The 26,012-nt window shown below is 42.0% G+C and overlaps 1 protein-coding gene across 1 annotated transcript in view; it reads right to left on the bottom strand.

Annotated features, from left to right (window-relative positions):
• Positions 1-3,848: 3,848 nt before the first annotated feature.
• Positions 3,849-26,012, bottom strand: part of mindy3 (MINDY lysine 48 deubiquitinase 3) — a 175,830-nt gene continuing 153,666 nt past the window's right edge. The window contains exons 13-15 of the mRNA XM_070881329.1: positions 21,022-21,109; positions 8,203-8,274; positions 3,849-5,892 (exon numbers count right to left, since the gene is read on the bottom strand). Coding sequence (XP_070737430.1) covers positions 5,743-5,892; positions 8,203-8,274; positions 21,022-21,109 — 310 coding nt within the window. The 3' untranslated portion in view covers positions 3,849-5,742. The remainder of the gene's footprint in view (positions 5,893-8,202; positions 8,275-21,021; positions 21,110-26,012) is intronic.

Here is a 26,012-nt window from a genome sequence, read left to right as displayed (position 1 = left end):
AATCAGCCACTTACAGATAGCAGGCAGGATGGAAGGAGAGGGGAGCAGGCAGAGAGCGAGGAAGTTCAGTAATGAGGCGAAAGACGCCCATATCGCAGCTGTGGAGAGGAGATGGGGTGAATTAAATAGGAGGGGTGCAAGTAAACCCCGCCCAGCGGTTCTTAGGTGTCTTTAGACCAGCATATGAGGTGGCACCTTTCGTGGACGACATCAGAAGGACCCACACCCAGTGTCACAAAAGGTTCAATGACCATTGTAGGATCGTCAAAGTAATATTTTTATTGATGCACTCTTTCATTAAATTATAAATCTGACACATGTTGGTATAGGTAGGCTTAGTGTTGCACCTTATTTGCCATAAATGATCGTTACACATTATTAAGATTGCGCTCTGAGATCTTAAAATATGCTTCTGCACTTCGATGTCTTCCTCATGAACCACGTGCAACTTCCAGGGCCATTAAACAGAGGACTGTATTACATGCACACAGTATGGTATAAGTGCTTTGATGGCTATCTGTGTGTGGCACAAGAGCAGAAAGGCCTTCTGGTAACCATTCCAATTGTCACCTTTGCAGGGAAAGATGTACCACAACCGCTGGGAGCAGCGATGGACAGGCGGAATGCCTCGGACAGACCTGGAGGAGCGAGTGGCCGATCTGATCAGTGCCTCAGGGAGGTCAACTACCCGTGGGGGTGCTGAGCCCTGTTCAAAACTGAGGGCAAGTCCTGCAAAATCCTCGGGCTGGGTTGGGGTCATGTGATGTAGTGTCTATGGACGAGGGTTGGGCAATGTGATGTAGTGTCTCTGGACTAGGATTCTGGCAATGTGATGCAGTGTCTCTCGACTACATATAATGCAGTAGCGGCGGTCCTTCAAATGAGCCTGTGCTATGTGACCTTACTCATGTCACCCTGCCGCTAACCACTCCTCTGTTGTTTTCTATTTCCAGATGAGTCGCCGCATGCGCCACATCCTCAAATGGAAGCCTCCACTGCAGTCCGTCACGTGGGGGTCGAGGAAGGGGATGAGGGCGACGCCAACGAGGAACCTCCACAGGAGGACCAAACTGAGCAACATATTCGGAGGGGATGGGGCCACTAGCTCGTCCGGGAAAGAAACATTCTCGGGCTTTGAGCCATCCGAGGCCCGGGTATAAGTGGCATGCAGCAACGCACCACTGGGGTTGAATTCCGTATGCCTTCTCTTAAGAGGGCGAGTTAGCAAAGCCGGTCTGCTGACAGACAGGCAGATGCACAAGTGGACATGGTGGGACTTTGCAGGGAGAGCCGACTGCTCTTGGAGATCTTGGGTAGTATTCCCGCAAGCATTGCGAAACTATTCACGGATATGAGGGAAGGCACATCGCAGATTGTTGGTGCGAATCGTGAAACCACCGAGGCTATCAATGCCGACGCGCAATTGATGGTCTCGATCTTTGACATTACAGTCCTCAGTGTCACACCCAGACCGACAGCACCTGTGAGTGGCAAGGCTGAGCAAGAGGCTCGTCACTCAGAAGCCGGGCCTTCCATACCCCGAGCTTCTCCAGGGGATCCACACATGGTGTCTCCATTGTCTATCTCTCTTTTACAGCAGGACTCTGGCTGCCTTGCTGCACGATGTCTTGGTACCACCTCGGGTAAGGTCACAACAGGAGGGGGGGGGGGGGGGGGGGAAAGAGAGAGAGAGGAGGCGCCGCAGGTAACATATGTTTGGTGCAGGGGTTGTTCTTTCATTGTTTTGTTATTTTATAAAAGTTTGCCAATTCACAATGTTTAATAAATTTTGTTCCACTTTTGAGATGTTTAAATTTTATTCAAGGTAAATCTTATTCAAGTTACAATGTTTAATAAATCTTATTCAAGTTACTGTATGTTTAATAAATTATTTTGTTCACCTTAACCATTCCTGTGTAGTGTCGCATTTGCAAAATAAGAGGGGGATTAGTCAACGTGGTGGGATAGAGTAGTCAGACAACAGTCAAACATGTCGTTCACTCTTCAAGCAAAGCGTTAAATTATGACCTGCTGATGTAAGGCTTTTGCAGTGGCGAAAGCTCCACGAGGCCTCCTGTGTGGTGGTGGTTGCATGGTTTCATCGCCAGACTCCTCGTCCTCAATCTCCTCTCTCGTGAGGTGGTCCTGCAGTCCCCAGTGGCAAATCCTATTCCCTCATGATGGCTAAGTTGTGTAGCATGCAGCATACCACAATGATCTCAGATCTGCTGAGGGGAGTATTGCAGAAAGCCTCCAGAGTGGTCCAGGCATCGGAAGCACTGCTTGAGCACTCCAATTGTCTTTTCGACGACGTTGTGTGTGGCGATGCTCAGCTTCTGTCTGAGAGTTCCGGAGGGAGGAGGCATGAGCCAGGTGGCGAGGCCGTAACCTTGTCCCCCAGTATCCAGCTCTGGCTTTGTGGTTGCCACTTTAACAGGCATGAGACAGTGCTCTCACGCAAGATGAAAGCATCATGGATGCTCCCTGGATATAGGGCATTGACTGCCATGATGCGCTGAGTATGGTCGCACGCGATCTGTACGCTCATGGAGTGGAATCCCTTTCGGTTTCAGTAAACCTCTGGATTGAGTAAAGGTGCTCGCAGGGCGATGTGTGTACAGTCAATGGCACCCTGAACCTTGGGGAAACCAGAAAATCGTCCAAAACCTATAGCCCTCTCATTTTGGGTCTCCCTGGTCATTGGGAACTTTATAATGTCCATCCTGCGTGCGTACAGTGCAGTAGTCACCTGGTGTAGTGAACTGTGAGATGGAGCAGATATACCCTGCTGATGCCTGAAAGGAGCCGGAGGCATGGAAGACAAGTGCCACAGTCACCTTCACCTTGATGGGCAGTGCAGTCCTGTTGCTGCTGGTAGACTGTGGGTCTGCCTTTATGAGCTGACATATCTCTGTGACCACCTCTTTTTGGAAGAACAGCCTTTAAATGCACTGTGCCTCAGAGAGCTGCAGGTATGAGCGATGTTCCCTGTAAACTCATGGTGGTGAGGCCTCCTCCCCATACGTCTGCGAACTTTCGATTACGCTCAAAATGCTCATCAATAAGCCTTCTTCCAGTTCGATGCTGCAAACAAATAGCAACCAGGAATAATGATTAACATAGTATCGCCCCTATTTAAATTTTTTTTTTTTTAAATGTCCTTTAAAACGAACTTAACTCACATAAAACTTCACTGTACAAAATGCAGCCTTCCTTCTCCAAATCCTTTTCTGCACTGAACTTGTGCTCCATTTTCAAGATGGCGCTGTAAGTGCCGAGGCCTCCTGAATTTACTGCCCGCAGCGATAGCGCAGCATTGCATGCCACTTGATGTTATAAAAACACTTTAAAAAAAAAATCGGGCAGGTGGTAACTTTTAGCGCTAGGGCATAAAATATTGTGCGACTCGTTTATCAACAAAAAAATATATATATCGCTTCGCCCTGGCAGTAAAACGGGCACAAATCTGTCGAATTTCTAGCCCTTTTGGTTATACGACTAGTTATCTAAATTCTCCCTTTAACTGTACTGGACGTTACATAAATGTGATGTATTTCGTTGCTGGTCCATTAGTTGCTGTTGCTTCAGAAAATTGTTCCAAAATGGTTCTTTAACAAAAACACAATGAGAATTTCTAGAATCAACTGAATTATTTTAATATTCTCCAATAAAACAAAACATGGACTATTTATTGCTAAAGATATTTTTTTACAGATAAAATTACTGCTTTGGAAAATTAGTAATCAATGAAAAGTAATTTTACAATAAGTCTTTGTTCAGCCTAGAAACAAATTTAAATAACAAAATAGTCAAAGTCGGCTCAAGTGCATTAAGAAAATAATTCAGAACATTTTTCAACTGTATTTTTATTTTAGGCCAACTGCCAAATCATAATAAATAGGAGAACACCAGTGTTTTATGGACAATAAATTGTTAATTTCTCATGCAATCTAACAAGCAGAATTTAAATACACATGAACACTGGCAAACGGTGTAATTTTGACACGAAAGAAAACAAATCTTGGCAATATTATGTAACAGTACAGCTGGATAACTTCAGAGATAAGTTGCGTTAATCACTGTGAAGATTCAGAATGTATGACACATTGTATTTAGCCACAATTTGCATTTATATTTTACTTTTGTATGGCTTCCACTGCGGTACATTGTCAAAAATGTAAACTGCAGAATTCCAGTATGTTACAGAGAGCCATGTACCCAGTGTTTCAGCTGGTAGTTCAAAGCATACACCACAAAGTAAAATAATTAAACAAATAGCTCTCCCAAACATATCCATGAATCCTCCTCCCCACTCCCCCCCCCGCCAAGATCACTGTAAAAGATAACGTTTTTAGTCACTGTCACTGGTTAAGTTCACGGGATGTTGAAGATAAATAAAGTCGCTGACGACACGCAATTAGACAGGATGCTGTCAATCCTGTTTACATTAAAGTTGAAAATTCATGTATTTTAACTCAGAGGGCATCTGGGAGGGGGCGGGGGGAAGAGAATGCAGGGTATTTTCAATTTAATTTCTTCCCCCCCTCCTTCCCAGTTACACCTATGACCCATAGCATGCAGTTTTGAATTAACCCCTACTGATTAAGAATAGCATTTTTGTAATGGGTTCCCTGAGGAGTACAGCAGAATGCTATTTTGTCCAAGCAGATGTACTCCACTGACTTCACAAAAGGGATTTCGTGCAGCAGATTTGCTGTCAGGTGGAACATTTTCTGCATAGAAAAAGTCCAACTGAGAATTGAGTTTTTTCTAGTCATGCAGATTATATTGGAATTAATTATTCTCGGGGGACACCTTCTACGGTGAAACTTTTGGTGACATAAAGGAGCACATCCATTTGAATGAATTATGTTGCTTGTTCTGCAGAACAGTTCTTTAGGTGAAAAGTTGTTTTTCAAACATTCTCATTAAGAATATTCTTGAGGACACTTGGAGGTAAAGATTTTGCACTTAAAGTTAGTTTGGAACACTTGATTCAAATTTTCCAATTTGGGGGCAAATTTGGAAACTGCAAAAACGGATACCAATCCCACGGGGGTGGGTGGGAGGGGAATGGGCTAATATTTCACCTGCTGTCCCGACATCAAAGTACATTTTTGGAGTCCTATCTGGGTGCATTCCTGGTCTATGCCGGAAATTCCGGCCAGCGTGCCCTCCTTGGGCCCAATGGGACCTGCAAAGGCTGAAAGCTGATGTATATCTTGTATTGGGCCATACAATGGCCCCAGCTGGGTTACCTGTATAAGGAATTGATTATCTAACAGGTAATCTTTACCTTTGGGGAAATGTTTTTTTTTAAATTTCTCATCGGGCCTCTGGCATTCATTCCATCAGGCTGTTATCGGCCAGGAGTCCCGCTCCACTCCAGTTCTGGCGGCATAGACAGGACCCAGAATTGCAGGCCCTAAATCTGAACATTACTCTTAACCAGCCATTATTTCAGAGAATTTTGGTTTTACATCTTCAGGATGATATAATGAAACAATTTCTTTCAGTCAAATTGACAGCATATTACTCTTTTCTATGGATAATCTTTTGATTAGCAGTGAATGACAGTGACTTGGACCTTTATCAATAGTAATTAGTAGAATAATTAAGGTCTACAGTTTCTTAAGGACTTCAGGGACACTACATTCCAGTTAGCAGCAATTGTGTACAGATTTCAAAAAGCAGTACAGCTTACAGTATTTGGAATTTTGTTTGGTTTTGGATTTCCTGGAACTAATTTAAGGAGGGTGACCTGTCTGTATTCCACATAAGCTCTATATATGGCCATTTAGTTTGCAAACAGCGCTTGATTGGAGTGTCATCAGTTCGCACCATTGGATCTTCAAAGCCCATGACAACAGCAGTTCCCTCGACATACATAACCTTTTGAAGAACAGAAGGAACATAATTTATTTTAATAGTCTGACAAGCTGAAAAGTGTTTGGTCAATCAGAAATGTTTGTGGTTTTTACTTTGTAATGCCTTTTCAGAAGATTGCAATTAAATGTATATTTTTTGGGCAGGGCTAATACAGTATACTCCAAAATAGTTAGGTAATAAAGTGCTGCATCTTTTGCATGTGAACCAAATAACCACTATGAGAAGAGCCTTCACACATACACAGCCTTGTCTACATTAACCTTTTTAATGCTAAGGACAGCTGTGTAAGGTATACTTAATCTTTTGACCTACAAGTACACAGCAAATGAAAAGAAAAAAAAAAAGAGATCATGAGGATCCCAAAATAAGAGGCGAGAGTTCTTTCAACTCCCAAGCTAAGAGGCTGGATGAATGGTAAAAGGTCATGGTGGACTGTTTTCTTTCTCTGTGGTGTCTAATTGTTCCCAGTGGTTGGTAAAGGTTTGTTTAAGGTAATAAAGAAGAAGTGTTTAATCAACCTGTTTTCCCTTTAGTGGAGAATGTACCGTAACCGTTTTTGGGGAGGGTGGTAGGAGGTTCAAGGATGAGCTCTGTAAAAATATATTGTTCTCTTCATTTCCTCTTTCCTGGTTCTTTCCGTGATGTGCTGAACCACCATGCTAATATTGCTCAGAAACCACTTGCTCGGCAACACAAAAGATGGGTCTGGGGTAATTTTACCAGTCTGCACTTCTGGCAGCATATCCCAAATTTGTGTGTGTACTGTCCAGGATTTTCAGGCCATAACAGTGAGAAAATAATCGGCAGAGTGCACTTGACTTTCTGATGTGCGGCTGGCAGGCGAGGCACTCCCTAACAGCACGGAGTTGTAAAATTATCCCTGAGGAGCTACAGCTGAAAGATTGAGAACTTTGTGCCATACTATCCCATGGGCACATGGTATTCTAATGCCGAGGTCTATCTGAGTACAAGTTATTTGTTACAATTGGCAAGTCTTTGATAAGTGCATGGCATCAAAAGCACATCATTTACAACATCAATTAAAATAGATTGCTACTGCAATTTAATACACATTTTAATAACTAAAATTCCGATTTTAACCTACTGCACCCGGTGAGAACAGGGCACAATCGAGTCAACCACCCGATTTACACCCCGCCCTATTTTACACGCCATTGACTTCAATGGAGATAAAAATGGAACGGGGTGTAAAGTGGGCTTCTAACTCGAACACACTCCGTTCTAACCAGGCATGTTAGGTTAAAATTGGTGCTTAAATGTTTCCAAAAGTTAATCTTTCCTATTACTACTTTATTATCTTACTAGTTTGTACTCAGAAAAATGTGCAGGTCATGGGGAAAGTGCTTGGGAGTGGATCTAATTGGAAAGCTCTTTCAAAGTGCTGGCACTGGTATGATGGACTAAGTGGCCTCCTTCTGTGCTGTATGATTCTATGACGTCAATTATATGCAGCAGACACCTCAAAACGCTGGAGAAGTACCACCAGCATTGCCTCCGCAAGATCCTGCAAATCCATTGGCAGGATAAGACGCACCATCAGTGTTCTCGCTCAGGCCAATATCCCCAGCATCGAAGCATTGACCACGCTCGATCAGCTCCGTTGGGCGGGCCACATCGTCCGCACGGAGCTTCAACATGACAAGCGAGCCCCAGGTGGGCAGAGGAAACGCTTCAAGGACACCCTCAAAGTCTCCTTGATAAAGTGCAACATCCCCACCGACACCTGGGAATCCCCGGTCCAAGACCGCCCAAAGTGGAGGAAGAACATCTGGGAAGGCACTGAGCACCTAGAGTCCCATCGCTGAGAGCAAGCAGAAACCAAGCATGGACAGCGGAAGGAGCGCATGGCAACCCAGGCACCTCACCCACCTTTTCCTTCAACCACCGTCTGCCCCACCTGTGACAAAGACTGTAGGTCCCGCATAGGACTCATCAGTCACCTGAGAACTCACTTTTAGTGAGGAAGCAAGTCATCCTCGACTCCGAGGGACTGCCCAAGAGAGAAAGAGAAGAGATGATTCTATGATTCTACTAGCTTTAGTTTTTAATATGTTTGCCAGAACCCACATCAATAAGCATTAGGCTTGTGGTTTGGATAACACCGGCAAAATTAATCGTCAATTTCTCAAAACATCTTCATGGACTTTACAAAATTGCTGTTCTTCCATAAAAAAATGTGAATTCAATATAGAGAACCGAATCATATTGTCAATATGTACATATTCAAACCAGGGGTTTCTAATGAGACAGGAAATGCAGATGATTAATAGTTATGCTCTATTCTTGCCTCACCTTTTCACTGTAGTTAGACTGCTTCAACCCATTGTAGTGGTAAACAGTAAATGAATCTGGAATGGTAGATTCCTGAAATAGAACAGAATGGGAGACATTCACATGGATTTTGCACTTTTGTTCTCCAAATTGCATTATACAGTTTTGGGATTTAATTCTGCTCGTCACATTATGCCAGTCAAGTTACAGAACGATTAAAGCAGCAGCTGTCGACAGATCTAATTGAGTAGTGACTTTCTACAAATAAACGTTTGTGTGTGTAGTACAGCAATACTAATTAAACCAGGAAAATTAGATGATGATCCATGTAGCATACAACTACTGAAGAAAATGTATAAATTACAGCCTGGAATTTCTGGCACAATTTCTTTTTGGCAGAATTCGGCCGAGATCGGCATAACCGGTACAGAATTTTCAGCACAAATTGCATCCAGCACATCTCAAGTTTCCGCGATCTTCTGCGCTAGTTTAAAAAAACATCGCACTAGAAGCGGGCCCTGCCCACCCCCAGGATAAATTAATTACCACTGGGAGTTTCCACTAATTGAGCTTGTTTCTGGGCCTTTGAGGAGGCTTTAAAATTTAAGATGGTTCTTTGGGTGCAAGGACATCAACAGAAACATTTTAAAAGCTTAAAACAAAATTACAAAACTGACTACTGTACTCCAATATAACTAGGAAATGGTTCTTCACATTTAAAAAAAGTCAATTTCATTAATTTAAAATTAGGTTACTCACAGGTGGTGGATTGTGACTGATTAAAAATGCTTATTTTTTGATAAACCCATTTTCAGTTGTACTAAATCAAAATGCACCTAGTTTTCAGTTAAATATATCATGGAATATTTTCTAAAGCAAATGAAAAAAAACACAATTACCTTTACAATGTTGCCCGATTGTGCTGGTTCATGGCAGATTTTGTGTTCGGCGAAATGCAAATAAGTTTGAGCAGAAACTCGAGAACATAAGAAATAGGAGGAGTAGGCCATTTGGCCCCTCAAACCTGCTCCGCCATTCAATAAGATCATGGCTGATCCCCATAACCCTCAACTTCCTTATTAAAAAATCTGTCTATCTCCAAAAATATATTCAATGACCCAGCCTCCACAGCTCTCTGGGGTAAAGAATTCCAAAGAATCACGACCCCGAGAAGAAATTCCTCCTCATTTCCTTTTTAAATGGGCGACCCCTTATTGTGAAACTATGCCCCCTAGTTCTAGATTCCCCACGAGGAGAAACATCCTCTCTGCATCGACCTTGTCAAGCCCCTTCAGAATCTTATAGATTTCAATAAGATCACTTCTCATTCTTCTAAACTCCAAAGAGTATAGGCCCAACCTTTCTTCACAAGACAACCTCTTCATCTCAGGAATCAACCTCGTGAATCTTCTCTCAACTGCCTCCAATGCAAGTATATCCGTCCTTAAAATACAGAGACCAAACCTGTACGCAGTACTCCAAGTGTGGTCTCACCAATGCCCTGTACAGTTGGAGCAGGACTTCCCTACTTTTATGCTTCATCCCACTTGCAATAAAGGCATTTTGGGTCGATGACCCTTCGTCAGAACTCTGCTTTCTCTCTGCAGATGCTTCCTGACCCACCGAGATTTCCAGCATTTTCTATTTTGATTACACTACCTTTACATGTTTCATTAAGTATTCCTTTGTTATATATGGTAATTATTTATGGTACAGAAATTTAAAAAAAGCATAAAACTAACAAATTACTTTAACAATAAACACAAGAAATATTACAAAACACTCAGCAGGCAGGCAGCATCTCTGGAAAGTAAAACAGAGTTATAACGCTGCAGATCGATAACCTTTCGTCAGAACTGAAGATGTTAGAGATTAACAGTTTTTAAGCAAGTACCAAAGCAGGGAAAAGGGGGTGGGGGAGGAACAAAGGGGAGGGTCTGTGATAGGGTGGAGGCCTGGAGTGATTAATTGAGAATAGGGATGATGGCAGGTAATGGGACAAGTAAATAAACAAAAGATGGGTCCTGAGGAGGTGCAAATGGCTACAGAATAGCAGAGGGGCAGGGAAGTATGGAAAATCTGGCAAAGAGGAGAAGGCTCCCGTGACCTGGGAATGTGGCAGAGAAAGGTGGGGGATGACTGGACCGAAGACACTGGGAGTGGAGGAGGTATGGGCTGGAGCTTAGGGAAGGGATCCCCTATCAATACACGCCGGCAGGGTGGTCTGCACCCGTGGGCCTACCCACCTTTCACCCGTGGGCCTACCCACCTTTCACCACCACCTTACCGGGTCACGGGAGCCTGCTCCTCGAGATTTCCAGCATCCGCAGTATTTTGCTTTTAACTTTCTCCAACACTCATTAAAAACTTCAAACTGTGTGTCTTTTCACTGTAGTGAATCAAGTTTGATATTACATGCTGTCTAAATTGCAGTGTACCCTGGATTGTCTGATAAGCTGTCCTTTGCATGCAAGGCCTTGCCAGTGGTACATGGTCTTGGATAATTTTGCCCTCTAAGACAGTATTCCACATCTTTTAAGGAAGCTATTAAATTTGAGAACTGAGCACTGCTCACCAAAACCCACCTCACCCACTGTCCAGGTCAAAGGAGGCCACTTTAGGAAGCTTTGGAAATTATTCCTTTAAAAAATTCCAAAATATGTTTAGCAAATACCAATGACATTGATACTGAAAATACATTTATTCAAACCTTAACATAAGAAATAGGAGCAGGATTAGGCTATTTGTCCCCTCGAGCCTGTTCCATCATTTCAGAAGATCATGGCTGAAATGATCTTGGGTTCAGCTCCACTTCCCTGCCCTCTCCCCATAACCCTTCACTCTCATCATTCAAAAATCTGTCCATCTCCACCTTAAATATATTCATAGACCCAGCCTCCTCAGCTATCTGGGGCAGAGAATTCCATAGATTTACAACTCTGAGAAGAAATTTCTTCTCATCTTAGCTCTAAATGGGCGATCCCTTATTCTTAAACTATCCCCCCTCATTCTAGATTCCTCTACAAGTGGAAACATCCTCTCTACATCTACCTTGTTGAACCCCCTCAGTATATGTTTCAGTAAGATCACCTCTCATTCTTCTAAACGCCAATGAGTATAGGCCCAACCTGCTCAACCTTTCTTCATACGTCAACCTTGTGAACCTCCTGTGAACTGCCTCCAACGTAAGTATATCCCTCCTTAAATAAGGAGACCAAAACTGTACGCAGTACTCTAGGTGTGGCCTCATTAATACCCTGTACAGTTGCAGCATGACTTCCCTGCTTTTATACTCTATCCCCAACCAAAAATGTCAAAAATATCCAGTAAAATGCAATAAACAATTACACGTGGTACTCCCATTGGAATCCAACAACTACAAATAAAAAATTCATAAAATCAGGCTCAATTGTTTAAAGACATCATTGTCTGCTTAATGGCTTTTATCTATTTCATCATCACAGGAAAAAAAAAACCTTGTCCCCCAGTGTAACCTGAACAACTATGTGCTAGATGTATTTTTCAATCATACAATATAAATCCCCATTTATTGTTACTTTAGATAACTGCTAATACATTTAGTAATGAAAAGGAATTGTTTATTTTCCCTCCTCGCTTTCATTGCCATCCTGTTCCATACATTGGGCTCAATTTTGATCGAACCCGTTTTTTTAGCATACTTACCGGAGTTGCACTGCTTAAGTCCGTCTGGAGATGCTCCAGAAAAGTGTTCCAATTTTGGCCGCTGTCTGGTCTCTTCACTGTAGCTGCGCAGCAGGGCCAGTTGCCTCGGGGGGGTGGAGCATGCGTTCTGCGCTGGAAAATGTGCCGGGACGTCTGCACATGCGTAGTGGAGAATAATGATGGCCACGCATGCGCAGTAGCGCTGTGAGTTGGCAACAAGCCATTTGCAAGTTGATGCTATTGTAAACGGGGTTTCCACTGCACTTTCGGTGAAGTTACAGGTGCGAAGCGGGAGCAGCTCCAAGTTAACTCCTGCCTTACAAGCTCTTTATAAAAGTCTTTTTCTTGAAATTTCCTCTCGCTCACAAAAAAAACCCAATAGCTGGTCACCAGTGTAATCTCTCTTTAATTTAACTTGCAAGACAAATCCCTCGTGAAATAAAAGGCAGATTACACCGGCGCTATTGTATTATCCTGTATATACTATTCCCTGAAGAAACCAATCTTCCTATATATTTGAACTGGTATAAAATGTTACCAATTGGATTAAATGGATTAATGAGAAAAAAAATTGTCTCAAATTGAAATGTTTGTTACTTAAGGCTCAAGTTTATCAACGTCAAAAGAGAAATACCAGAGTTTGTCTTAAAACATCTTGCAATATTCTTTGCTATGTTTATGGGAATGAAGGACTGTACAATGTCAAAATGAGTGGCATCATTGTACATTATCTATTCCAATTTTTAACAACAATTAAAAGTTGAGATTAAAAAGGGAAACAAAATGAAGATAGAATATCTGGCATAAAGGAGTTTCCATTTTTGGGGTGAAAAGGTAGTTTCAGACTGTATTGGGGCTCAGCCTTTTCAAAAGTGGTTAAAACTGAGCAAGAAACTAGATAAGTAACTGATTAGGAAGAACAAGTTCTATCCCATCAATGGAGTGGGTTAACTTCCAATGTGCATTTGTTCCCACAATGAGCCCAACTACAAACACCATCAAGCTTTCTTTGTAAGATCCTGGCTGCCTCCTCAAAGTCCACAGCCCTGTTAGTTTGGTGTCACCTTTGAATTTAATTACCTTGGACCGAGACTACAGTTTTTCCCAGGAACAGTGAAGGTGTGACCCCGATCACCCACTCTATCGCTGCCCTATTTCAACCGTGCTTGCTTTTGTACCCCAATGATGGCAAGTTCGATCACTCCCGCCCCAGCTCAGGCCGAATGGCCTCCAATGTACTTACCTGCGCCAATTTCTTTAACTCTCCGCAAGGGTTTTCTCAAGTGGCCTAAGTTGCCTAAATGGCCAGAACTGGCTTAGGAGGCTGGTAACACCCCTTTTGAGGAAAAAAAACCCTAAAAAAAACGTAACTAAGTGAGCTACGCTGGTGCAAATTGATTGGGGAAACTGGGTTTTTTAAAGTTAGGCCAGAAAAAGCAGCCTACTCCAAAAAAAAAAACACAGCAACTCCTGGGCAAAACTGAGCCCATTGAGAGGCAACCTACTCCTGAGCTCTCGGCCAATTCTGTGTTGCTACCCACTAGGAATCATAGTGGTAACCTCACTGTCTCAAGTTTCCTCAAAAACAGGGAGGTTTCTTTCCACTTAGTGCTTATCCTGCCATCACAGCTGAGATCAATAAATCACTGCGTGGGAAACCCACAACTTAACATTCCATGGCTCCACAAAGCACATTTACATAAAATTTAGATGGAATCTTTTTTTTTAGAAATTAGGCTAGTAAAGAATGGTAATGCATATCCCAAACATAACAAAAAATACTTTACAGAGAATCAATACTCGTGTGTCAACACTTGTAAATTGGGTGTAGCTCCAAAGAGTATAAAAGTCAACAGTTCTTAAACGGAGTGGACTTAAGCAGAGTGGTTTATTTGGGAATTTGACTTAAGCAGAGTGGTTTATTTGCAAATTTGGAAAAAGTGGGAATTTGGAGAAGAGGGAAAAGATTAAAGTTAATTTAAAAAAGTCAGGGGAGCAGACAAGCATTTCTGTGGCCGCAGACGTGACTCCATAGATAAGTGATGCTTCTAATCTAAAAAACCTCATTAATTAAATCAGCTGATAGCAAAACAGACCAGCAGCTACTACGCAAAGTTTGAGAGTTTATTTCTGCTCGATAGTTCTGAGTCTGTTAACTGGAGGGATGGCAGGGCAGCTCAGTCCCGTGGAGTGCACACCTGTGGCATGTGGGATGTCCTGTACGCTTCACGCTACCTGTACGACCACGTGTGCAGGAGGTGTTTCCAACTGCAGCAACTCGAGCTCCGTGTTTCGGAGCTTGAGCGGCGGCTGGAGTCACTGCAGTGCATCCGCGAGACTGAAAATTTTGTGGATAGCACGTTTCAGGAGCTGGTCACCCCGCAGCTTAAGAGTGTGCAGGCAGAGAGGAAATAGGTGACCACAAATCAGAAGAGGAGTACTAGGCAGGTAGTGCAGGAGTCCCCTGAGTCCATCTCGTTCTCCAACCAGTATTGTTCTGAGTACTGGTGAGGGTGATAGTGCCTCTGGGGAGTGCAGCCAGAGCCAAGTCCACAGCGCCACGGGTGGCTCAGCTGCACGGGCGGGGGGAGCGGGGGGGAGAGGGAGGGAAGAATGGAAGAGCAATAGGTGGTAGAGAATTCAATAGTCAGGGGAGCAGACAAGCATTTCTGTGGCCACAGACGTGACTCCAAAATCGTATGTTGCCTCCCTGGTGCCAGGGTCAAGGAGGTCATCGAGCGGCTGCAAGACATTCTAGGAGGAGAGGGAGAAGAGCCAGAAGTCATGCTCCATATCGGTACTAATGACATAGGTAGAAAGAGGGATGAGGTCCTGCAGGCAGAGTTTAGGAAGCTAGATTAAAAAGCAGGACCTCAAAAGATAGTAATCTCCAAATTACTGCCAGTGCCGTGTGCTAGTGAGTACAGAAATGGGAGGATAGAGAAGATGAATACATGGCTGGAGAGATGGTGCAGGCGGGAGGGCTTTAGAATCCTGAGGCATTGGGACTGTTTCTGGGGGAGGTGGGATCTGTACAAGCCGGACGGGTTACACCTAAACAGAACCGGGACCAGTATCCTCGCAGGAGGTTTTGCTAGTGCTGTTGGGGAGGGTTTAAATTAGCTTGGCAGGGGGATGGGAACCGGAGAATAGATTCAGTGGGCAGAGAAGCAAAGCTGGAATTGGGCAGTAGAGAAGTAGACGTAGAAAATGAATTTGAAAGTCAGAGGAAACAAGGGCTGGAAAATAGACAACAGGGGAGTTTGACAATACTAAATGGTATATACTTGAATGCAAGGAGTATAGGAAATAAGGCAGATGAGCTGAGAGCACAGATTGACACTTGGGGGTACGATATTATAGCTATTACTGAGACATGGTTGAAAAAAGGGCAGGTATGGCAGCTCAACATACCTGGTTACAGGGTTTTCAGACGGGATAGAGAGGGGGGTAAAAAAGGGGGGGGGACACAGTATTGATTAAATAAATAATTATAGCTGTGAGAAGGGTTGATATGTTAGAGGGGTCATCAAACGAGGCCATATGGGTTGAATTAAAGTATAAAATAGGGGCGATCACACTACTGGAAGTGTAGTATTGACCCCCAAGCAGTCAGAGGGAAATAGAAGAATGTGGGCAAATTGCTGCAAAGTGCAAAAACTATAGAGCTGTAATAGTGGGGGATTTCAACTATTATTAACTGGGAAAAAGGTAGTGTGAATGGTAGAGAGGGTGCGGAAATCCTAAAATGCATTCAGGAAAACTTCTTTAGCCAGTATATAAAAAGCCCAACAAGGGAGGGAGCGGTTCTGGACTTGGTTTTGGGGAATGAAGTTGGGCAAGTGGAAGAGGATCAGTGGGGGAGCATTTTGGTGCTAGTGATCATAATTCAGTAATTCAGTAGTATTGGAAAAGGACAAAGGGGGACCAGAAATAAAAGTTTTCAATTGGGGTAAAGTCAATTTTGCTGAGCTGAGATGGGATTTGGCCAAAGTGGCCTGGAAATGGCTACTTGATGGTAAATCAGAGTAATAGCAGTGGGAAGCATTCAAGGAGGAGATCCTGAGGGTACAGAGAAAGTATGTTTCCTTAAAAAAAAAGGGTGGGGCTAACAAAGGACATACAGGGTAAGATAAAGAAAAAAAAGGAAGCTTATGACAGATACCGGGAACTCAACATGCAGAAACTCTAGAGGAGTATAAGAAAAGCAGGGGTGCAATTCAAAAAGATATCAGGAAAGCAAAGAGAGAGCATGAAAGAATGTTGGCAAGTAAAATCAGGGAAAACCCATAGATGTTTTATCAATACATTAAGCGCATGAGGATAACTAGAGAAAGAGTGGGGCCTATTAGAGACCATAAAGGAAATGTGTGTGTGGAGACGGAAGACGTGGGTAAGATTCTTAATGAATACTTTGCATCCATTTTCACAAAAGAGAGCAGCGATGCAGACTTTGCAATGAGGGAGGAAGAGTATGAAATATTAGATGAGATATAGTAAAAGAGGAAGTATTAAGGGGCTTAGCAGCTTTGAAAGTGGATAAATCCGCAGGCCTGGATGAAATGTATCCCAGTCTGTTAAGAGAAGCAAAAGAGGAAATAGCAGAGGCTCTGACCATCATTTTCTAATCCACTCTGGCTACAGATGCAGTGCCAGAGGATTGCTAATGTTGTACCTTTGTTTAAAAAAGATGAAAGGGATAGACCGAGTAATTACAGGCCAGTCAGCTTAACCTTGGTGGTGGGAAAATTATTGGAAATAATCCTGAGGGACAGGATAAATTCTCATTTGGTAAGACATGGATTAATCAAGGACAGTCAGTATGGAATTGTCAAGGGAAGGTCGTGCCTGACTAACTTGATTGAATTTTTCGAGGAGGTAACCAGGAGGGTCGATGAGGGCAGCACGTATGATATAGTGTATGTGCAAAGCTTTTGATAAGGTCCCACATGGCAGACCAGTCACGAAAGTAATCCATGGCAAAGTGGCAAGTTGGATCCAAAATTGGCTCTGAGGCAGGAAGCAGAGGGTAATGTTTGATGGGTGTTTTTGTGACTGGAAGGCTATACCCAGTGGGGTTCCGCAGGGCTCAGTGCTGGGTCTCTTGCTGTTTGTGGTATATATCAATGACTTGGACTTAAATGTTGGGAGTATGATTAAGAAGTTTGCCGATGACACTAAAATAGGGTGTGTGGTTGATAATGAAAAAGAAATTTGCGGACTGCAGGAAGATATTAATGTACTGGTCAGATGAGCAGAACAGTGGCAAATGGAATTCAATCCGGGTAAGTGTGAGGTAATGCATTTGGGGAGGTCGAACAAGGCAATAAAGTAGGATTAAACTGGATAGCTCTTGGTTGGCCGGCGCGGACACGATGGGCTGAAATGGCCTCCTTCCGTGCTGTAAACTTCTATGATTCTATGATTGGTAAATAATCAAATTTGCATCCAATAACATGATATTCTCTGCAAAGTCTTCAAATTACCATTCCTGCAACTCAATGTGAGATTCGCAATCAAAACCCTGTGAAGATTAAGGCCTTTAAATTAGAGCTATTAACATTAAACAATTCCTAGGCGTGTGATTTTCAGTTGTAAGCTGTACACCGGAGGAGTTGTCTTATACTGAAACCATAAATGTGGCTAAAAATGGTAAGCTGCATCAGTCACATGGGCCACTGGAGGCACCAAATGACACCAATATAGTCTCTCTCTCATCCTCTTCCTAAAGTTATTTTTTCTCTTTCTTCACAGCCTGCCTGACTGAGATTTGGTTACTTTATCTCAGCATTCTCTCGCTTGCACCTGTATCCACCTGTGAGTATGCTCACAGGTTTGTAAAGCTGTTGCATTGTGAGTGGCTTAGCCAGTCACATGATGTTCACATGACTCAATAAAACCTCAATCAGTCTGGGTCTGGGTCATCCATGATGTGGCATGCAGTTGTGAGCCTAGTGGATAAACTGGTAATGTGTAATGTGATTGTTAAACATTTGTAAATAAACCAATTTGTTCTTAATAATTTATAGCAAGACATTTCTATTAAGCAATGAATCCATGAATCAAATACATTACAATTTCCTACATTGCAACAGTGACTACACTTCAAAAGTACTTCATTGGCCGTAAAGTGCTTTGGAACATCTGGTGGTCGTGAAAGACGTTCTATAAATGCAAGCCTTTCTTTTTTTCTTTCTCTCACTCTCCAGTGAAAGGTAAGAAAAGTGCTGGGGTTTGCAGTACAGCCTATAGAAATATGTGATCAATATTCTGAGGAGGGAGGGAGAGAAGATGGAGATTGTGATCTTGTGATTTTCTGTTGTTAGGTTAGTTTAAGCCCCAGCTTAAGTAAATTATATAGAGTTCTCAATGCACAAAAGGATAAAGCTATTTTTAGCCATAGCAGCAGATGGAAAAGTATCTGGAGTGTAGCTAACTATCTATGAACCTTGAGTTTGAAATTAAATCAAATGGGAAATGAATAAAAAAAAAGTGAAAATGGCTATGTTTATGTCAACAAACAGATAACTTCACAATTTCCCCATGAGACCTTAAACTGGACCTTCCTTATTTATTGTTTTAAGTTATGAATTTACAAAGGTTGCAGATTTTTTTTGCTGGCCACCCAAATTCAGTTTCTGAATGCGAACGTCTAATGAGGTTAATCATACCACATACTGTGTTGGTTCAAAAGGTATCCTTTTTCCCGCACTGTAAAAAACATAGATTTTTAAAAAGCTTGGAATTAACCAAATTAAAAATTGTCCTTTTGTAGATATTCTCAAAAGGGGGAAAATCTTGATTCGAAATCAGCGCTACATTTATTGCTCACTTTTGGGTCAGATTTCTCATAATTAGCATTTGCGACAATACAAAAAGTGCAAATGCTGAAGCTTGCAAATTCACAAAGACAAAAACATCTAGATGTAGAACCCAAGGAAGTTTCTTTCAGTCAAAGCCAGCAAACTAACTTTATGAAGCAAATCTCGGGCACAATATTGCAGAATGAAATGTTTTATTTTGGTTGGGGAGTGGTGCGAGGAAGAAAGAGAATTAACCCACTGACAATTGTTTGATATAGGACAAGGCTAGGAAGGAATCAGTACCCTGATCATGTGACTCAGTTGCCTGGCTGTTGTGCTATTATCAATAGCTGATAAATCTAGAATAGATATTCCGTCCCCGTGGAGATGGAGTGGTTGTGGCGGAGGTTGCAAGTTGGGGTATAACCTAGATTCTCCGGGTTTCCACTCCACTTATACTGCCCAAGAAATCCTGATTGGTTGGATGGCTTGGTAGGCACTTCATCTGCCTGTCCCACTCACATCAAGCCAGCACTGGAGGAAGAGAGGGGAAAGAGAGGGGGTGGATGTACCCGGGAATCATGCCTTAAATGTCCTCAACTGGCTCAGTGGGATCACTGTCGTCTGAGTGCAGGCATAATTTCCATTCAGTGCCTGTTGAAGGCCACAAGAATGAACAGGCTAATGGTAACAGATTGTTGCAGAGTGGTCCTACTATTCTGGGTTGGAATTAGAATACATTTCTTCTCACCTTTTTAGAAACATAGGAACATGAGTAGGTCATTCAGCCCATCGAGCCTGTTCTGCCATTCAATTAGCTCATGGCTGATCTGTATTTTAACTCCATCTACCTGCCTTGGTTCTGTAACCCTTAATACTCTTGCCTAACAAAAATCTATCAATCTCAGTTTTGAAATTTTCAATTGACCGAGCCTCAACTGCTTTTTGAGCGAGTGTTCCAGACTTCCACTACTCTGTGTGTAGAAGTACTTGCTGACTTCACTCCTGAACACCCCAGCTCTTTTAAAGTTATGCCCCCTTGAACTGGACTCTCCCACCAGGGGAAACAGCTACCCTATCAAATTCTGAAATCATCTTAAACACCTCAATTAGATCACCCCTCAATCTTCTATATTCAAGGACATATAAGCCTAGTCTATGCAACCTGTCTTGATATTTTAACGCTTTTAGCACCGGTATCATTCTGGTGAGTCTGCGCTGCACCCCCTCCAAGACCAATATATCCTTCCTGAGGTGCGGCATCCTTCTTCAGTCCAATCATGCTCAGCGTTCTGCTGCCATTGTGGGTCAGGCACTTCTCTGTTGACACTAGGGGCATGAATGCCCGCCCCGATTATTTAAATAATTCCACCCAGGGATTTGGGTTGGGATCGCCGGAAGGTCAAAGTGGGTGGAAGTTCCACTCCACTGCACCTCTGCTAGTACAATGGAGCCATGGAATTTATTCCCTCTTGTTTTATGCACTCATTATCAGCAAAACTCAGTTGTAACCAAAGGAAATGACCAGATGTGTTAAACTCAACAGTGGAAGATACAAAACCACACAGCAAAGTTGTGAACCTGAAAGGCACTAAACAAATAGAAATGGAAAAGAAGATGTACACATTATATATAAACTGCTTCAAACTTCGGCCAACTTCAAAGCAGTACTGACAAGTCGAGAAATAGGTCAATTCATGATGTTTTGACCAAGGAATGCTGCATGAGATGAAGTGGAAGTGGGAAAAGGACTGCCCGTGAAGAAGAGGAGAAAATATCTTCAATCATATTAGATACTTAATCAAGGTATTCCTTTAAAATAAGTTGCAATTCTCAAACCTCAGCATGTGAAGCAATGTATTACAAGTCATAACACAGTCTCTGTGCTCAGATTACTTCTGTTCTAGTTTAGTTTCTCCAGGATTACAATGTTATTAGAACCTCCTGATCGTATTATTCCCTTACAACAATCTCTGCAACTTCTTTAATATACCAGTAAGTCTCTCGGCCTGCTGCTCATAATTTTCTTCCCGTAATGGACAAGAGAGAGAGAAAAAGAAAATTAGTAATGCAGAAAATTATCCCATTGTGTCTTTAACTGAATGCCAAAGTATGATGAGTGCTTTCCTTGGTGTTTATTTTAATTTGTTCCATTGAGTTTTCTTTCTCTCCCATAATGAAGCTTTCAGCATCCTTCAGTATCGCTCTTGGTGATGCAGCTGAGAGCTAGAGCTTGGCAGTATAACATCCTGAAGCACACACGCGCGCGCACACACACACACACACACATATATATATATTATATATCCTGCACAAGCATTATTTTGTTAGCATATGAAATGAGATGCTTTACCTGCTCAGGAAAAAATTCTTGTAGAAACGTTCCCAATAAGATGATTCCTAATCCTTCAGGGTCTAATTTGTTCTTCATAATGTTTACACTGAAACAGATAAAATATTATAGTGAAATAGCCACATCAAATAACGTATGCAGACTATAAACAGAGTTTTCAGTTCCAGATTACACAAAGTATACAATGGCACTTTGCTGTTTACAGAAAATAAACCAAGTGAGATGTGACACATCTTTATGCAATACATTAATTATGTGCTTTTGCAGATCTTTGATACCAATAACAACTTGCATTCATATAGCACCTTTACAGCAGTGTATGTCCCAAGGCACTTCACAGAGGAGAAATGGATGCCAAACAGAATTAGGGGAGTGCTTGAAAGCATGGTTGAAGATGTAGGAGACTCTTGAAGGTGAGGAGAGATGTAGCAAAATGAAGATGTTTACAGAGTGAGTTTCAGAGTGCATGGCCAAGATGGCTGAAGGATCTTCGAGTCATAGTGGAATGGAGGAAATAGAAATTCAGAGGAGTGAAGCACATAACCCAGGATATGGTGCTGAAGGGAACTGAAGAGATAGGGTTGACAAAATCATGGCAGAATCTGTAAATAAAGATAGGAACTTTGAATTCAATGTGTTTAGGTAGGGGGCAAGCACAGGGATGATGGGCGACCGCATGATAGGAAGTGGTGGGCAGAGTTTTGGACAAGTTCTGATGGGTGAAGCTCAGGAGGCTAGCAAGGACACATTGGAGAAGTGAGGTATGAAGGAGGCTTGGATGGGTTTTTAGCAGTGATGGGAATGAAATAAGGGCGAAAAGTGAGATGTTGCAGAGGTTAGAAATGGTGATGGATATGAAACAAAGTTTAAAGCCTTGCTCAGGATCAAAAAGGAATGCAAGATTGGTTACTACTGACAGAGCCTTAACAAGCAGCATTGAGGGGCAAGAGTGTTGAGTTCTTGATGAGAGAGGAATAGGATGAATTTGGTCATGCCAATATTAAGCTGGAGAAGTTAGAGCTCACCCCCAACTTCTCAGACAAGCAGTCAGACAGACAGCAGAGATATTTGTGGAATTGAAGCTGATAATAAAGACGTAGAGCTCGGTGTTACTGGTGCGCAAGTGTAAACTGAAAGATACTGTGGTAAAGAGCAGCACATAAATAAGAAATAGGAGGGTGAAGGTGACTGTGTGTGGAAGAGTGACAAAGGCATTGCAGGTGATGTGCTGGCTATGTTGGGGCAATAGGAGTGGCACCAAATGAAGGGGGTTGACAACAAAGAGGAGGCTGTAGAGGAAGACGGAATAGTCGACCATATTGAACACAACAGAACGGTCAAGGAAGACAAGGAGAGATATTACGTCTTGGTCGTTGGTTGTAGCGACAAAGGATGTCGCTGATGACTTTGACCAGAATGGTAGTGCTGTAGGTAGGTCAGAAGTTGGACTGAAGAGAATGGTATCAATGATCACAAGATGCAGCTGCAGAAAGCTAATCATGGAAATAGGGGCGAGGTGGTGGTGAAAAGGGAAATTAGGGATGAATACTGTGGAATAAAAATGCGCTGTAAGTTTGCCTTTGCCGAAGTTGAAAGTTTCGCCCATACTATGAAAGGAAGTGGTGGTTGATAAGAACATAATTAGGAACAAGAGTAGGCCACACACCCGCTCGAGCCTGCTCCACCATTCAATAAGATCATGGCTGATCTTTGACCATAACTCCACTTTACCGCTCGATCTCCATATCCCTCGGATCTCCTAGAATCAAAAAATCTATCTATTTCAACCTTGTATATATTCAATGACTCAGCATCCACAACCATTTGGGGTAGAGGATTCCAAAGATTCACAACCCTCAGAGAAGAAATTCCTCCTCATCTCAGTCTTTAATAGCCGACCCCTGATCCTGAGTCTATGTCCCCAAGTTCTAGACTCTCTTCCAATCCACTGGGACCATTCTAGAATCTAGATCAGTGAGCAAGGGACACAAAATGGATCAAGAATAAAAAAGGGAGCACAGAAGAGAATATGATTTACAGGAGGGCTTTCCAATTGATCTTAATTTTATTGTAGGAGGAAAAATTTTAATCAGCAATCAAATTTAAGTTGAGGGCTAACTACTGTAGCTGCTGGCATATCGACGTATGGTAGTGGTGGAGGATTTAGAAACAATCCACTGAAAATAAATCACCAATACTGTCTTTGATATAAATGAAGTGGTAATAAACTAGGTAAGGAAAATCTGAATACGTTTGATGCCTCAGGATCTACAAGATTAGTCAATTTCAAATAAACATAAACCCATAGCTTCATTGGTGTAACAAAAGAGTTGAAAAGCATCATAAAGGTCACTTGGCCCCAACTATAACTCATTTATACTGTTCAAATCTTCGCCCCTGCTCCTCATCCCTCTCTCAATAGCAGTGGTGCCAGAATTAAACTGAAGTTGGCTTTTTTGCCAGCACAATCTGGTACTATTCAAAACTATTTGCTTTGCATCGCCTTTTTTGGGAGAAAAACTCACATCAGGTCATTTGTGTTTAACTTCTTATGAAAGTAAAGACAAAGCAGAATCCAGAGATTCCATGTGTCAGCACTTAAAAATTGTACTGCATTTTGTAGAGGAGAAAAAAATCCTCTGATTAAACAGGTGTGTTCTAACAGGATCTCAATTTTGATTCATAAATTCACAGTTGTGCATGTTTTGTAGCAGCATTCTGTCAATATAGTTTACCTTTGTGCTGCCCAACACTTGGTAAATGATTATTGCTTTAAGACATCACTGGTCATTTCCCAAGCCAGTCAGTTATACTACATACTCATGGGAAACTCTAACTTTAACCCACTGGGGTGATGGTTAGCAGCAAGTGATTTGCAACATTACTTTGAAATCAATGCTGAGTTATCTGTTGACGTTTACATCCCACTGGTATATTGTGGCAGTGCTTATCCTTGATTTTTTAAAATCTCTTTGCTTCAGAGAATACATTGAATAAGTTATTTGAAAATTGTGGAATTCTTCAGAGTGAGCAAAGAGAGAAGTTTTCCAAACAAAATGAGGAACAACTCATCCTCTCTGAAAAGCACGCAAACGTGTGGACAAAAAGGTAAAAGACAATGAATGCTCATCCTAGAAGTTCGATGGTGAAACCTTGTGCACACTCTCCCTAATTGCCAGTAATTCTAACTTATGGAGATGGCAAAAAAACAGAGAAAAAGACTCGAGGCCAATTTCAGTTAAAACCTCTGGGAAATTCCCCCCCAACTCCCAAAGGCAATCAAGAAAGCTCCAGGAGGCCATGGTTACCCAAAATAAATCAATAGGCATATTTAATTAGCCCACCACCTAAATATGTCCCAATGTCCTTAGCAACATAAAGGACTAGAAAAGGTTATTTCCAGTCAGTCCCAAAGGTCACAGATTTCCTACCCCACTTTATCTTTTATACCCTTTAATAGCCTTGTCTGCTGAACATTTATCCATCACCCTCTTGAAATTTATTACATCCTCCACTTGCACTACCTCGATGTCAGCTCTTCCTAATGTTCATTATCCTCTGTGCAAAGAAGTTGTTGCTTAAATTTCTCTCATCTAAGCTTTACTTCATTAACCCTTGCCCGAGAGCTTAAATTAATGTTGAATATTTTCCCAGTCCTTTTAATTATCTGTAAGCCACCTTTTTTCCAATATAAACGTTCCTAGTACCTAATGGCCTTGAAATTGGAGTTGGAGATGTATCTCCTAAGTATGCCTCCAACCCGCAAAAAAATTACTGGCGGCAAGGCTGTGAAAACTTGTGGGCTCAGGCCTCAAGGCGGAGGGCAGCATAATGGCCCACCGATCCCAAGGACGCAGGCAGTGCGGAAGCGTGCCTCGAATCACGTGGGCCTAATCTTCCAATCACAAAGCAGAATTTCATTTTAATCATTTACGAAGGGAATCCCATCATGAGATGGAACGGAATCCTGAAATCTAACCTAATTACAATTTACAGAATTGGAATTTTATTCGTAATTACCTTCATTCCACCAACCTCACTAAAAATTACTTTGATAATTTTAGACATTAAAACTGTAATTCAGGCCAATATTTGCATAAACTCATTTCAGACATTGTATGTCCATAATTTACGACATGCAAATGTTTAATTAATGGCTTAGATATTCCCTTACCCTGCAACAATTTCCAGCCAGTCAACTCTGCCAGCAATTGCTTTCCCATAACCCGCGCGGATGGTCTGTCAATGTGTACGTTGACAGGCTGCAAGTTCCAGATTTCACGCATGCTGAAATCCAAACTTGCAGTGGATTTCAAAGAGAATACGATGGCGTACTCAGAGTACGTCATCATACACAGCAATTTCAGGGCTGTAGTCTTTCCACGTGCTCAGGCATCCAAACCCACATCAAATTCATTGCCTTTATTTGCCTTCCCTCCAAGGTTAGATATCTCTGATGTAAAATAGTATCCAGAATTACATTTTTCAATTTATAAAATTGGCAAAAGATGACCACCAGCTTCAAAAAGATAGAACCCAAAAAAGCTAACAATTCTGAAATATTGGGCTGTAATATGCGAGGACAAGAAGTTAGATTGAGTGCAATGGAATATGAATTTCCAGCATTCCATCACTTTCATTGCAGTACACAAAAGCATAGTTAGTAGCAACTGTGATTTATAAACTTCTGAAGGGGGTTGAGAGTTCTGAAGACATGAGATTTACTTGCTATAAGATTGTGCCTTCAGATATTTTAATTTCTGATTTGGAGCAGTTTTTAAAAAAGTTTTCAAGCCCATAACTCGAAATGCACATCCCAGTGTCATCTTAAATTAAATAAAATCCATCATCACTCCAAGCCCATTCTCTCTTTTATTTCCAAGCCCAAGTAATTCCATAAGTAGTGGTGTGCATTATCAAATAAAATAAGTTAATGCATTCACAGCAGGGAACATCCAACTTCTCTTTAAAAAAAAAACTGCTTTAACCAG

This window comes from Pristiophorus japonicus, chromosome 5 (genome assembly GCF_044704955.1).
Source record: "Pristiophorus japonicus isolate sPriJap1 chromosome 5, sPriJap1.hap1, whole genome shotgun sequence".
NCBI classification, from domain to species: domain Eukaryota; kingdom Metazoa; phylum Chordata; class Chondrichthyes; family Pristiophoridae; genus Pristiophorus; species Pristiophorus japonicus.
Note: the sequence above shows the minus strand (reverse complement) of the source record. Positions and strands in the feature narration are given on the sequence as shown.